The sequence below is a fragment of the Thunnus maccoyii genome, chromosome 9, assembly GCF_910596095.1.
Source record: "Thunnus maccoyii chromosome 9, fThuMac1.1, whole genome shotgun sequence".
Taxonomy (NCBI): Eukaryota; Metazoa; Chordata; class Actinopteri; order Scombriformes; family Scombridae; genus Thunnus; species Thunnus maccoyii.
In genome coordinates, this window is record NC_056541.1 from 7,919,782 (window position 1) to 7,935,562 (window position 15,781).

A 15,781-nucleotide genomic window follows, 5' to 3' on the forward strand; every position below is an offset into this window, starting at 1 on the left:
GCTCCTAATAAAGTCACAGTAAAAGTCATTTCAGTGTGCAGTGGTTAATTTTGATCTTCACCTAAGATGTTCCTGCGCCTGAACAGCACCTGATTGAAAATACTGGCTGATAAGACAATAGATAAGATAATAATAAGATACATAAATTTTGTTTATTAACTGGAAAGTGTTGTGACATGTAGTAATACCGATGTTATAATAACAAAAAATATCTTGTTATAACTTGAGAAAGATCTCGTTAAAATGAGAAAATGTTCATTGGGGTCATAGAGAAGAAAAAAAAACAAACAATATGATCATATTTCACGTGCAAAAGCACATCATCTTTGGCTCGCTCACATTCAAACGTGTTTTTGTTTCTCCTCCAGCGTGATGCCTCTTCGCTGCAGGCCAGTCGGTTAGCAGTTAAAGTTGAAAGTTGGCTCATATCTTTTTCATGTCCGGGGACATCAATGGTTTGTGAAGATCTAATAGGACGTAATGAGTGAGCCGTCCCCTCTCTCAGCCACCACACTCATTGGTAATGAATCGCTCAAAGGAATAGGTCATCTCTTACTGTCTGTAAGATTTACTACCGTCCATTTCATGTAGAGGACAAAGGAGTGTTTCACCTTCTGTCACATCGTCTATTATGAGTTTATTCAATGCTGTACATTATGTGCCTACATATAATTCAATTCCCTTTGGCCAAGAGTCAAGAAAGGATTTCTATTCATGGGGCAAAAATATGATATTCAGTAAAATGTAATAACCTTGGCTGCTCCAATGTCCTGAAACGGACAATCTCCAAATCTCACTCGCAGAGCCTCCCCTCTCATTTCTTTATTTTCATTTGTGCTTCCCTTCTTTTTCCCCTCCCTTCTTTCTTTCTTTTCTTTCAGTTATTACAGTCATGCTTCACACTGCTCTCATATTGATTTCCATCCTACCTCTTTATTGAAAATAATATATATTTCTCCTTTTCATTTCTCATTTCCCTTTGCCTCTCTATCTCTCCCTGTTTTTTTTTTTTTTTTCACAAAATACAGAAGCCAATTACATAAAGCTGATTGCTGCCGGACATAACCCACAGTGTGTGTTTTTTCCACACAACCTAGTTCACATAGGACAAAATGTATGAAACTATTGCAAAGTCTGTGTTCTTTGTCTTTTTTTTTAGCCCCTTCAGTTGAGTCAGCTTTAACCTTGTTATGTTCTGGTTGTCAGTGTTTCAATGTCAAAAAAAAAAAGTACACAAAATCTTATTTTAGACAAGGTTAAGCTATGCAGGAAGTACAAGAGACAAAGCTGAAAGTCCACTGAAGTATTTGAGGCAACATCTGTCTGTATGTGTTACTCGCAACTCCAAAAATAAAGCTGACTGGCCATAACATTATAGGGCCAAAGCTCATAGAGATAGGAAACCCTTAATGAGGTTTGAAAGACTAAAGCTAGTGATTCTTGACAGTTTCTGTAAAAACCACACACACACACTGAATCAACGAGAGCATGAAGAAAATATTACACTTTTTAAAATAAGAAATCTGTATATTTACATTTGATTTACATTTGTCTCATCTGTATCTCCATCTGTTATATTTATTCTCGCCGAGGCTGCACTCAGCAGACTGACATCCTGCGAATAAGCAACACAATCTACTATGTTAATGGTCTTAAATGCCACAAGCCTTTTTTTTAATGTCACTGCACTCCATTTTACCATAAAGTAAGCGCAACCAGGTGCAGAATACATCCGTACTCCAGTTTCAGTTCAGCCTAGATTTATGTACATGAAGAGTTCAAATTCCAGTCAACATGACAGTTACTTTCAAACAGGGTTTTTATTTTCTGTTATGACTGTGGAAATAAACTAATTCAGGCGTAAAAACTCGAGCGCAAACAAAATCAGTTCCCCCCTTCTCTGCCATTGGAGCAGAAAATTTCTCTTTACAGCATGTCAGATTATATTCTTGCCTTATGTTTTACTGATGCTGATTGAACATCTACATCTCTGAACACAGCGTTAATGAAACTTTTTTTTTTGTCGTCGTCTTACTGTCAATGCTCCGAGTTGTATATTTAGTTAAGTACAATTTTGAAGCATGAGTACTTTGAATATTTCCATTTTGTGTGATAATTGTGTCTTTCACCTCAGAACACATATTTAACTGTAGTTATTTTGCAGAGATATGAATACATTATATTGTTTGAGGTTAAATTAGTCAGTCTGACAGATGTGTTGGCTTCAATTTTTAATATATTTTCAGTCTCTCAGCCAAATGAAGTAGTGAGTAGTCTGTATAAGACATGCACTTTGTACTTCAGGTCTTTTTGCTGTACTTGATTTGAAGTGATTGTTCTGTATTAACTTCCTTTTTATGCCTAGAAATACTGATATTTTACTTTTGATACATTTTAAAACATACGTCTGAATTCAGGATTTGAAAGTTTAACGTAGAGATTTTAGAGATAATGTGGAAATCCTCCTCAGATGAGGATTTAAGTACATACAATAGGACATCATTAGTAAATATGTGAAACCAGGAAAGGTTATATTTTGTAATGCAGAGCTATTCAGATGTCAAATATATATACTGTGCATTTCTTTACACATTTTAATGCAGGGATATTCAAGGTTAAATGTGCACTCTAAGATGTATAAAGACATAAAAACTGAACAATAGTAGAAGTAAATATGTGGGATTGAAAAAAAAAACCTGATTGTGACATCTTTGGATAGAAATGAAAGACTGTCTGGAGGATGTGGAGGAGTCAAGGACATGCTTGCACAGATGATAAGATATCTGGATGATGTTAGAATCATACAAGCATATGTATAAACAAGGTTGCTTATGTTCCATGCAAACATCATAACCTGAATATGAACAAGAATAAGATGCATTGCAGGAATTAATGTGAGTAAAGTGTAAAAAATGTAATTAAACTAAAATGTTAAGTTATTTGGTTATAAAAAGATCAGAAGTGCTGCTGGTCTGCCCCTAAAAAAGTGGTAAAAAAGGGGGAAGAAACAAGCCTGCACCCTATCAGATCACACTTGACCTTCAGATTTGTAAGCAAAGTTTTTTTTTTCCCCCCAAAAAACTAGAAAACTCTTTCCAAACTACATAAAATGTTGAACATGAAAATCTGCTCGACCTTACAGCAGCCAGGAGCTGCGGGAAGAAGGCTGTGTGTGGCATTTTCTTCACAGAGGTGGACCACAGGCTGAGAACTGTGATCCCCGAGGGGGAATTTCACAGCAGCTTTGTGCTGATGTTTGAAGGAAAGGGTTAACTCTCAGCTCTTTGCTTTCATCTTCGAAAATGCTGCTGCTGCTGCTGTTGCTGCTGCTGCTGCTGCTGCTGCTGTTCAGCTCTGGAGGATTTATCATGTTGAACCCACTATATGGTGCAATGTCAGTCACCATATGTACTGTATGTATATTCCCATATATGTACATGCAAGCAGTTTGAGTGCATGTATTCTTCTGTATGAGCTTCTATAGCGACCAAATATCCGCACAAGAAGAGACATTAGAAGAAAATCCAGAGTGGAGTCTTCACTTCCTCAAGGCTTGTTATTATTATTATTATTATCATTATTATTATATCAGATTATATTGGAATGAGGGTCAAGATTCAGGTTAAAGCGACAATATACTTGCTGCCAAAACAAATGTAAATATTTGCCAGCTTGTAAAGACAGAGGAAGAAAATTGCTGCAATGACTCCAAAGTCTTTGCAGCATCAATAATCTTCCCTTTTGACAAAGTGTCTCTGTTTACTTCTTAAACCATTGCTTTTGTTTCTGCACTAGTATTTCATAATCAATTTTTCAAAATGTCTTGCTGAACAAATTAAAGGTTGTCTGTGTCTTTATGATGGATTCAAACTGCTTCTAAATTCTCGCATTTATCTAAGCTGTCTTTGCCGCCGTTTCACAGCAGCCGTTGATGTTTTGCTCAGAGCTTATGTCATTTCTATTTATGTTTTTTCTAGGTTACAGCCACCTCTCTATATTGTCATATGTTTGCTTGTCTGGCATGGAGAGTAAAACAATGAGTAATACAAAACTGCAACGATTGTACATATATTTGAATGAGTTTGTGTGCGTGAAGAGTGGATTTAGACATGTTCCTCTTAATTCCCAGCATATTGATGCCTTTGGCGGTTTCGATGTACTCAACCACTGTACACAGTAATAATAAGGAATTTATAATATGTGTGTGTACATCTGTGTACACTGCCCAGAAGGATTCAGAACAGCTCTCATTCTCTGATTCATAACCACAAACGAGCTCACAACCTGACACCTTCTTATGAAGTGTATATATGAGAACAAATAAGAAAGAGATTGGCTGCATTCAAATATCAAAGACTCTCTTGAGCTCTCTATTCACAGAGACTTGCTGCTTTCAGGCACATTCATTGTTAACCATCATGCTTTGGCTATATTAAACATCTATCACAAGTTAGCGCTGAAGTGCAGCATTTCGTCTTGCAGAATCTATAGGTGTGTCATTAAAGCTGAACTCATTTCTCACCGGTGCCAGGTTGAGCCTGCGTGGCGCAGAGGCAAGAGTGAAATTTGGAAATGTCAAAGTGAGTTTTAAAAGCCAGAAATATCACCACTTGAAGTAATTGTTGAGTCATTGGCATTTATCGATAACACGTTCAAACCCCATGATAAATTACAGTCATTTTGTGCTGTGGTCCAGTGAATGTCTTTCTTATTCTTTAACGTGCAGCCGTCAGCTTTTTGGCCCTGTTTATAAAATGAACAAACCCTTTCACTGAATCTACCACTAAATGACACACATCTGTGACAGACAAAGACAAAATAAGATCAAAACAACACAGTGACCTCTAAATTTTTCAAACTCTCTGCTGGTAAAAAAGAAATGTGAATGTTCAAAGTGTTGCTAATTTGGAGCTGCAGAAGCAATTTGACTAGTTGGCCTCTGCAGGTTGCCTTCACCGTGGCCTACATGAAAGCAACACTTCAATTTCCACTCACAACCAGCTCCAAGTATTTATGAAAGCATCCAAGTATTTATGTTGCCAAAATGTAACTCATTAAAGGTGCACTATGTGAGATTTGGCCAGTTTTAAACATTCAAAAATTAACAAAAATGATCAACAGAATGTGAAGAGATAACAGTTTTGACATTATGTCAAAGACGTATATATATATATATTGTTTTGCAGAGATACCTACTGGAGTTAGCATGCTAACCAGCTAGCCCCAGCCTGTTCTGTCTCATAATACCACTTTGTACCTCAAGGGCAATAGAAAGTCATTGTGGCGTCCAGTCTGCCCTCAATCCAACATGAGAGGAAGAGGAAGTAGCGCTGCCCCGAGCAACCAGCCAGCAATGGCGGAGATCCTGGGAGAGGGGGTGGGGGGAGGGAGACTGTGCTTTCTGGTGATATGCAGCCCCCTATTTGTTTGCAGCAGGAGGCCAAATCTTACATATTACATCTTTTAATCTATGTGAGAATAAAATTGCAGTTACATTAACAGCCCTCAAAAAAGTCCCCCATCCTGCAACTATTTAGCAATAATTCCCTCAACTAATATAGCAATAGCCACTGCAGGTTATTATTTCCCTGCAAATATTATAGATGCAGTAGCACCAAAATGGATTATTGCAACAACAAATAATTGCTGCTACTTTCTAAAACAGTCTTGTACTTTATAATGATTGAAAATCTGACAAAATTAGAATTTATTGAATAATTCCTCTACAATATAGCAAGCAAGCAGTAACATTTTGATTTTCTAAAACTACATTTGGAATGTTTTGATGAGATGGCCTAAAGTAGTGCATCATCACTTTCTACACTGATGTTAAAATTATCCTTTGGTTAGCTCTTGTTGGGTAGAAGGCTTTGAAATTCGTTCAAAGTGGAATGAAATTTTGTTTTTTGGGGTGTTCATTCTTTAAAAACCCCATTGATAAACTCAAAAATGCTTGATCTTTAAACTGTAAACAACTCTTCCTTAGTGATTGAAAAGCTCATATTTTCTTAAGAGGTCCTCATCCAAAAGTAACAATCTATCTTGGTTTCTTTAAAGGTGCCATGTGTAGGATTTAATGGTATTTAACGCGTTAGAGGTTACAGATTGCAACAAACTGAATCCCCCCCTCCCCTCCCAAGTGTGTAGGAGAACCTACAGTAGCTGCAAAACTTGCAAAAAATGTGAAAGGACCTCTCTAAAGGCAGTGTTTGGTTTGTCCTTTCTGGGCTACTGTAGAAACATGGCAGTGCAACATGGCAGGCTCCTTGGAAGAGGACCCGCTCCTTATGTAGATATAAAGAGCTCATTCTAAGGTAACAAAAACACAACAATTCTTATTTTCAGGTGATTATATACTAATTATGGCATATTTATGAATATTATATTCCATTTCTGCCAAGTCCGTTTCGCTAGATGTCACTAAATCCTACACACTGCACCTTTAAATGGCTTGTAATGCACAGCTACATGCTGTGACAGTGTATCAGGTGTTAATCATAAGACACTAGTTTGATTCAAATGGATTAGCCATGCAGAAATCAATGTCAAATATAAATCCACAGTCCCAATTTGCATTTCTGCTATAGCTCCTATTCCCCCGACATACTCAATGCATCCTGCTGTAAAACACAGTGGAACGGTGCATCAAGTGTTAAGCCACAGACACTGGTTTGATTCACATGGATTGGCTATGCGGGAATCAATATCAAATGTGAATCCATTTTGGCGATAAGCCCTATTCCAGCCTGGGGAGTCGGCATCATCTCCTGCTCTGTTGTCAGCATGCCTCAGCACCCGCATCCTGTGTGCTCTGAGTAATGTGACACAGACACAGAGAGGGCGAGTTAACGCGCACTGAAAAGATACTGAGAGAAGGAAGGAGAGAGATACTGATGTGAGTCGGGTAAAGATACTCAGCGATGAAGAGAGCAGAAGCACAGACAGAGAGATGTATAACGGCAGACAAACCCCTCGTCCGTCACTAAATCACGTCTGTCATTCTCACAGAGAGAGAAAGAGAGATGCTTTGTCCCGAGGGGGGGGGGGGACTCCTTGATGTTTTTGAGACTCTATATCTTATATTAATTTATTCCAATTTTTTATGCTTTTATTCTGTGTGCATCAGCACAAAGATGGCCACTAGGTATTACGGTATAACGGGATACAACGGTATTCAGAAATTCCAACAAAAAAACATGCACTCCTTTTTTTATTAAACTGATACAGAAACGCTCTGTTAACATAATATACTGTAGTGCACAACATGTTCCACCTGAGGTCAATTAGTCATGATATGATATACTGGTGGAACAGGCTCAGCTGATAAAGATGGGGAGCGCCAGTGGATGTACAGGACTCGTAAAAAATAAAAACATTTTGGAGTATTTTGGGTTCAGGTCCGATGATCTAGGCGAGTCATCTGACATGGACGAAGCTGTGTGCACTATTACAAGAACAAGAAAGTTGTGGCGAAAGAACGGTCGCTTTACGCTCAATCAGAATTTGTTCATATAAAGTGTTTATAGTTGTTTCGAATGGCACCGCTGCAGTGCAGAGTGAAAAGCCAGGAAGCTATTCGAGCCTCCAACAAGCAGTTCTAAAAGAGTATACAGGCCCAAACCTCCATTCGCACCTCAAAGAGCATCATCCATTAGCTGTTGCAAATGTGAAATGTCGGGAAGGTATTAAGGTATGAAAAAATAATTACTGCCCGAGCCTAATGGCCACCGTAGATTTAGCCAATTTTGCAATGCTAATGTAGGCCAGAAAAACACAGTGTCAAAGGATAATTCTGGTTCAGGAATGAACACAACAACTGTTGCTGTTGCTAGAAAGAATTTGGAAAAGGAAAGGACCCTGAGCAGTGACACAATCATTCAGGCTTTACAGAAACCCTGAGCTTAGACAATCTTATTTGGAAGAGAAACAAGGGTGAACGATTTATAGTTTACAAACCTGGGTCAGCTTTGACCTACACTATACTTGCCATAGTTGTGCTCACACAGTTTTCCTGTTCAAATAAGGACCCACTCAGGCTTAAAGTGCCCAATTTAGAAACAGGTCTGTCGAAGAGAGGGGTACATTTAGCGAAGTTGCTCCTTAAGAAGGAGGCGTTCCAGATTTCTAAATTGAGAACTTTAAGCCCAAGAGGGCTAAATGAGGAACTAGACTTAAGCCATTTTGAGGGCTCCACTGGTTTTTGTATTTGTCCTAAAAGAAACTAGATTTTTTTTGAAAACAGTTGATAGTTTAGTACAAGGATGGTCAAGGTCAACTGTATTTTTTTAAAATTTATTATCAATAAATATTAAAAGATGGAAGAGATTTGAGTGTATTGTGTTTTGAAAAGTGAGGTTGAAAGAGTCTTGAAAAAACTGAATTCAAGCCATTTTACCTTGGTGGACTAATCAATGGAGTGTATATAAGGACACCAGAAACAACCTCAGAAACAGAATTCATGACAAACAATAAATAAAAAACCTAATCTAATGTAATTGAGTACAACACCCCTGCAATGACTAACAATCCAATTTTAATGATCCGATTTTGATCAGACCACTTTGAAGATGTTGTCGATTTGACTCCTTGGTTGTTTTTGAGGCTGTAGTGTGACTGCACTGCATCGTAGTGTAAGGTGTTCCCGTTATTTTGTCTACCCTGCTGAATATTCCCCATGGTGCTGTCAGTGTACAAGCCCCTCCAAACCCTTTTCCTCTCTTCCTCGTTAAACCAGCATCTGCTAAGAGGCCTGAACCCCCCCTCCCCACCACCACATACACACACAAACACACGCTTTCTCCCCACCCTCGCCTTGCACTCTCGAGCCTGCCATCTGCCACAGAGTTGGACAAGACCCCACTAACACAGCAGCAACACACACACACAAACACACACACACAAACACACACACACACACGTAAGCACGCAGGCACACGCTCTCATTTCAAACCCTTGCAATTGCTGGAAAACATCTCCAGTACAGATGCACATGGATGCACACAAACCCTCTCAAACACACACACACACACACACACACACACACACAATCGCATAACCCAAAGTTAGCCAAGCTGCATTTTTAATGAGAAGCCCCCCCATGAACAAAACAGCTTGCAGGGTCATAATGGTTTCGAGTAAAGCCCCACCCGGCTACACAGAGCCAGTGAACTCCTCCCCTCTTCTCTGTGACTGGCCTGAAGAGGAGGAGACAGGGAGGACAGAGGGAGAACAACAAACTCTAATTACTCCTCTGTGGCTCTCGGGCCCCTCCAGCATTTTTATTTCAGGAGTAAAGACAGGAGGAGGAGAACGGAAAGGAAAGGAAAGGAAAGGCGAGGACAAACAGAGATTGCTGATTGAACATGAAACATCTCATTGTGGCTCTCCTTCTGTCTTCTCTCTTCGTTCCCTCACTGCTTGTTGTACATAATGCCCGCCTCACTTCCACTGCCTTTTGTTCATCACCCCTCAGTTATCCACAGTGAATAATGATGTTTCCTCTTGGAGAGAAAGAGGCAGAGGAGCAGGCCTAAGGCCATGCATTCTGATGGTCTAAGCATTCCCCAGTCACACTCTGCTCGGGAAAAATCAACAGTGCAGTATGGAGGGAGGGAAGACGCCCGAGCCTCCTCTTGCATCCACATTCTCTGGGTGTTGTGTTTGTTTGTTGTGTTTTACTCATTATTTACAATATGTATCACCCAAAAGTCCCTCTGCGTTTTCTCCCTCCTGCAAATACACACAAGGCTCGAGCGAGAGAGGGACGTTGGACCGACGGGGAGGCTGCCGTCGTCTTACACAAACAGACCCGAGCGAATTAGCGACATTATGTCTGCTCTCTGGGGACGTTCGCTCTCGTCTGCCCCTGCCATGCTGCCATCATCGTCACTGTCACCCGGACGGAGCCCGTGGAGGGGCAAAGCCACTTGAGGAGAGCTTCCTTCCTAGTGAAGCTAAAGCTGAAGAGACAGCTGGGCCCTGCTTCAGAGTCTCCGGCTATTTCAGAAAGGCTGCTCAGTTCATGGCAGCCAGCCATATCACATTTCTTTTTTTTTGTGGGTTCATTTGCTTTGTTTCTAATGTTTTTTCCCCAGTTTGCGCAAATAGATTAAACTCTTGCTGGCTGATTGACAGGAAAATTAGGACTTCAGTTTTTGCTTGGATCACTGAGCTGGGGCACAATGAAGTCAAAGCATACTTGGTCATATTCTTGCCATAAAAAGTGTTTTTTGGTCATATACTACAAGCTAATAAAATCCTTTATAACCAGGCCATGTGCAGCATTATGGTCCTGCTGTAATAGAAGCCATTAAAGACACATTATCTGGTTCAGTGTGTCTTTCCGCAGCCTGTGCCGATGTAGGATGAAATGGGCCATTCTAATCCTCATTAACATAGCTAATTTCACATAAGAGAAAGTTGATAGTGGGTGTCAAAACCATTCAAAGGTCACCCAAGCAAGCTACATCATTTAGTATGCGAATACGCATGCGCTTGTGTGTGTTTGTAAGGTTGTATAAATGTTCTGCGTGTATGAACATTTATTATGTGAGCTGTTGCATGTATAGTAAGCCTTCGTCAAAGTCAAAGCACTGTAGTTGCTTCTGATGTGTAGAGCAGTGCGTAATAAAACAGATAAAGTCATCAAAAGTCAGAAGATGATGGTCGATTGTGCAGACAGGAGCTAAGATGGGATAAAAAGAAGAGAGGAGGAATAAGGAGGAGAAAGGGCAAAAGACTTTCATCCTTCCTTCTCCTTCCTCCCAGGCTGAGCGTGCAGCTAACCTTTGGTCGGAGGGATGAAAGTGCAGAAACAGACACGTGACATGTTGCTCCTTCAGCAGTGACTCTGGCACAAAGCCATGTCAAAAGGGGAAGACGGGACAAGTCTGACATTAGAGGCATGGCGATGCTGCCACATGACCTTTAAAGGGGACAATTAACTGAACATCACACCCTTCATGCCGGCTGTGTTTGGCTGTATGTCACATGTGTCCTGCTGCATATAGAAGCAGATACTCATGTAGATGTATGTTTGATGATAGATCAACACCAAAGACAAATCTGGAGTTCTTTACCTCTTAAAAGGTTAATTGCTGGTTTTGGGGTCAAGAGATGTCTTGGCGTCTGTGGTCACATTTTGTTTGAAAGTTTTTAGGTGTCTAGGTTACACAGTATAACCATTGTTTCGTCAACATTTAATTGACTATATTTCAAGCGAGCAGCAGGTTTTAACAACACGTTATTCATCCCAGTTTCAACAAGAAAACTAGCCATCTTTAGACCTGTAAAAAAGCATGATCTATGGGGGGGAGAATTGATCAACTTGCTCTTTATGTCACAAGATCGTCAGCAGAAAAAAAATCCAACCAAATCTGGATTTCTCAAACTTACATCTTAAATTAGATATTAGAATCTTTAAAACTGACCGTCCTCTATGCTAATGTCTTAGCTTGAGTACACAACAAGGATACCTATGTGACACAAAAGATATTGTTTGTTGTGTTGTTTCTGGCATCGGCAAATCTAGAACATTGTTAAACAACAACTATCAGGGTCCAAAAACGTGCTGATGTTTTGTATGAACAAGCATGTGTTGCAGTTGAGGGTTACTTGCTCAAAAAGCAAAAGCTTGACAATCTTTGACAACACTCATTAGGGTAACTGAGTAGCAAATATCTTTCAAAAGGGAAAGAAAGAAGACAATGTATGCATGTTTTTTGACTGCAATTACAAAGTAGAGAACTCACTCAATCACCCTCCTGCGGGCGGTGATGCTGGCCATGATGACGCTCTCCGGTCTCGGGGTTGCCACAGCCTTGAAAGTCCCCTTCCAAAACTTCTCAAAGAGCTGCTTCTCTTCCAGCTGCTGGAGGCTGGCGGTGCTGCCCTGCGATCCTAAGGACGGAGAGGGGCCACAGGGGCCGAGCTGGAGCGAACAAGGGGGCTGCATTGGTGGTTCTCGGTCTCCAAACCAAACCTGTGCTGTTGTACCTCACCAGATAAAGTCAGTCATGGAAACACACACACTCACACTGGTTGTCGCTCAGGAGCTGTCCAAGTACTGAATCAAACTGTGTCGAGCGCAGCGACTGTTTTGCACCGTCTTCTCCTCTCACAGCAGCAGGTCAGTGTGTCAGCGCGTCCGTCTGCTCTTCGCTCTTGAGTGGGAGCATGGGGAGAGGGACAAAAGCTGACCCTCTCCAACTGGAGGCTGGGTATTGTTCTCCCAGATGAGGGAAGGAGGCGTGGGGGAGATTGTGTTTCTCTCTCCGCCTCTCTTTTTCTGTCACATCTGCTGCTTTGTGGGATGGGGTCTGGGTCGGGATTGGGAGTCGGAGCGCTCCTTTCCCCCCCCCCTTCGTGTGCGCTCCCGTCGGCAGTTTCACACAGAATTAGGCATCACTTACGAGAAATGAAGCATGTTTCAGTCCTTCTGCTGGAGTGAGGAGTGACAGACAGAGTGGCTTTCTTGTTGCTTGAGTGCAGTGTTTTGGTTTAGAGTTGATTGGACGCCTACGCACAGCGGCTGAAGGCTGAGCGGGTGTCGAGACAAGTGTTGCGGCGTGTCTGAGGGCAAGCATGAATGTGCGCTGGAGAGTGTGCGAGTGGAAATCGAGTGAGGAGCTCAGCGGAGAGCGGCTTGTTTTGTGTCTTTCAGCCTGTGACGTCAAAGTTAGGGGCTGGACACAAGGGAGAGGGACACCTTCTGTCATCCTCTCTCTCTCTCTCTCTCTCTGTGTCTCACTTGTCTCGCTCTACTATATCCATAATTAGATTCATCCTGACTCATGGAAGCATCACTTTCTTTCTTTCAATTTCTTTCTGTCTTTCTTTCTTTGTGTCTCCCTCCTGTCGTTCCTTCCTTCATTTTCCTTCCTTCCTTTCATCATTTCTTTCTTTCAGTAAATAGTAGAGCTGGAACAATTAGTCATTTAATCAATTAGTTCATCAACAGAGGATTAATTGGCAGATAATCTTACAATCAATCGATCGAGTTAGTCACTTTTTAAACAAATACTCTTCCTTTTCCGATGTGAGATTTGCTGCTTTCTCTGTTTTATCTCATTTTCAGCTGAATCTCTTTGGGTTTTGGACTGTTGGTCAGACAAAACGAGACATTTGTAGATGTCATCTCAGGCTCTGGAAAACTGTGATGGGCGTTATTTGATTAGGCCAAAGGATGAAATTGATAAAATAATTAGAAGATTAATCAATACTAAAAATAATCACTAGTTGCATTAGTTGCACAAACAAAGGTTGACTGTTTATGTATTCTTAACAAATTAGAGTCCCTTTAATTTTCAACATTTTCTTTACATGTATAGTATGAGTATACAGAAGACTGTTGAAATAATGTAGAAATCTAAATAAACAAAATAATCATAAATCCATAGTGTTGATTTGTCACCATTCTTGTAGTATGTATTGTATTGTATCTCTAAGAATTATCGTAGAGTCGTGTTGGAAACTTTGTCACATAATCTTTCTGAGTACTTTCAACTTCCCTTATTACACAGCATGTGTGTAATAAGTAATATGTCTTCTGTATGTATAGTCTGCAATATGCAGTAAACTCTATGAGTCTCTTTCTTTCTTGTCCTTTTCCCTCACACACACACGCACACACACACACACATACACTCCATCAGTGTCTTGGACAAAAGGCAGAGTAAATCAGCATAACAAAAAGGCCTGGCTCTGTGAGGACCAGCCGGAGCATGTGGCTGACACAAACCTCCCCCGGGGGTTTCAGCTTTTCCCTGCCGTTGGATACCTCCTCCTCTCCTCTCCACTCTGCTTCTACACGACACATAACACACAGCAACAGCTCAACCACCCCCCGACCCCCCCCTCCAAAACCTCCCTCCCTCCCTCCTCCTCTGTTCCTTTCTTCTCTGCTTGCCACTGCTGTAACGTATGAAACTCTGCTTGGAAATCTTGGTAGGGATTATTGATGTGGGACAAACTGCTACAGGGATATTACAGGGTTTAAGCTATATACAAGTCTGTGTAATACTTTAAAGGACAAATACTATTTATAGACTCTTGGAATTGGTTACAAGCTGTAATATGAGACAGCAAATTGAGCTGATATACTGAGAGCTTAAATGTAGAACTTCACTTTTCTTACTATATCATGGAGAGGCACTTGTATACCACTGAAACTGTGCACTCTCAAATGTTTTAAGCAATTTATTTTAGCTTTTTAAAGTGCTAATCTGTGATATTTCATATACATACTCTTAGGAATGCAGATTTTAAGCAATTTCCTTCATCGATAGTCGGCCATGTTGACAATCAATAGTAGATTAATCATTAACAAACCATCTTTTAGCCACTGATGTGACCTATGTTTGACGCAAAATCAGAAATTGCGGAGCTCCAGTCTGTCGCTATTCAACGATTGGCTCGACAAAATCCAAAGTATTAAACACAGCAAACAATGCTGCACAACTTCCAGCTTCATTAGAGGACATAAATTAAGTAAGATTACATGTGTTGGACGTATCTAACAATTAAAAATAAATTCCGACCCTTTTTGTTTGAATCAAAAGTGCTGTAGCCTTCAACAGTAAGTAACCTGTAAGATTATCGATTAAATATAAATCAGGTTAAACCAATCTCCCAAAAAACGGACCTCAGTCTGACTGGTTTTATATAAAATAATACGTATACCTGATTTACAGCTGCTTAGCTGCATAGATGTCACGTGGGCGCACAAATACTGTCGCTCCAGTTTAATCAGTCCAGGAAATCTTTCACCATTTAGCCACAGAAAAAATACATTTATGCTCAAAGCAAGGTAGTGTCACTTACACAGTTCATCACTTTACTTTTGATTTTTCTTCGAAACGTGTAATTAGATTTCTGCTTGTCCGGTACATTAGCACCACAGCTACAGTACAGCTCTCTCTCACTCACTGCCTCTGCTGAAGATGCAAGCTTGGCATTAGCATTAGCCTCAGATAGCTAGCTAAACCGGACAGCCACCAGACCACAACTCTGTGGATTTCTTACAACTTCCTAATGTGTTCATCCACATGACTGTCACTGTGAGCAGAGTGAAGCTGCAGCTTTTCATCTTTGGATAAATTATAAATTAATATATATTTAATTGATTAAATTATGAATGGCAATCAATCGATAATCGATTAATAATTGATATCATCTGTTTTGCCTCTATATCTCTGACTCAGAAAAGTCCTCCAAATTATACAAACAAAATATGTTGTTTGTCCATGCACTCCACAACAACACATGGAAAAGTTCTGTCATCTGATGAATTAGGAACCGACAGCCAAGGGAGAGAAAGGTCCCAGGACAGCCGGTGGTCCTTTCAACTGTTCTGCCTCATTGTAAATACTGATTGCTGATTGTAAATACATCTGCTCTGGATGACTTTGACTAATTCCTACTGTATATATGATCAAATCCACAGAACTCCCTAGCAATGTGTGTGGACAAGGTGTCAAACAGGTTTTCACACACTGAACTGACAATATCGTCATGTGAACTTCACTTTCCCCTAATGAGGGGTTGTGGGCGTGGGTGGGAATTAATATCTCTCTGCTAATAGGTATGCATAAAGACATAGCCCGGTATCTCGCCTGGATTAATAATGCATATATTAGCTGATAACATGGAACCTTGATGTATAACAACACCAGCCACTTAATGATAAGTGGCTGCTTCATCTGTGTGCTTTGCATAAAGACAGAGCTGAGGCGCTCTCAAATCAAACCAGAGGGCAGAGTCGAGCCGGTCCAGCGAAAAACAC

At 40.5% G+C, this 15,781-nt stretch overlaps 1 protein-coding gene across 1 annotated transcript in view; it reads right to left on the bottom strand.

The window, feature by feature from the left end:
• srrm4 (serine/arginine repetitive matrix 4) overlaps positions 1-12,674 on the bottom strand; it is a 66,270-nt gene extending 53,596 nt beyond the window's left edge. Inside the window, exon 1 of the mRNA XM_042420136.1 lies at positions 11,751-12,674. Within this exon, the coding sequence (XP_042276070.1) occupies positions 11,751-11,953 (203 nt within the window). The 5' untranslated portion in view covers positions 11,954-12,674. The remainder of the gene's footprint in view (positions 1-11,750) is intronic.
• Positions 12,675-15,781: the final 3,107 nt, after the last annotated feature.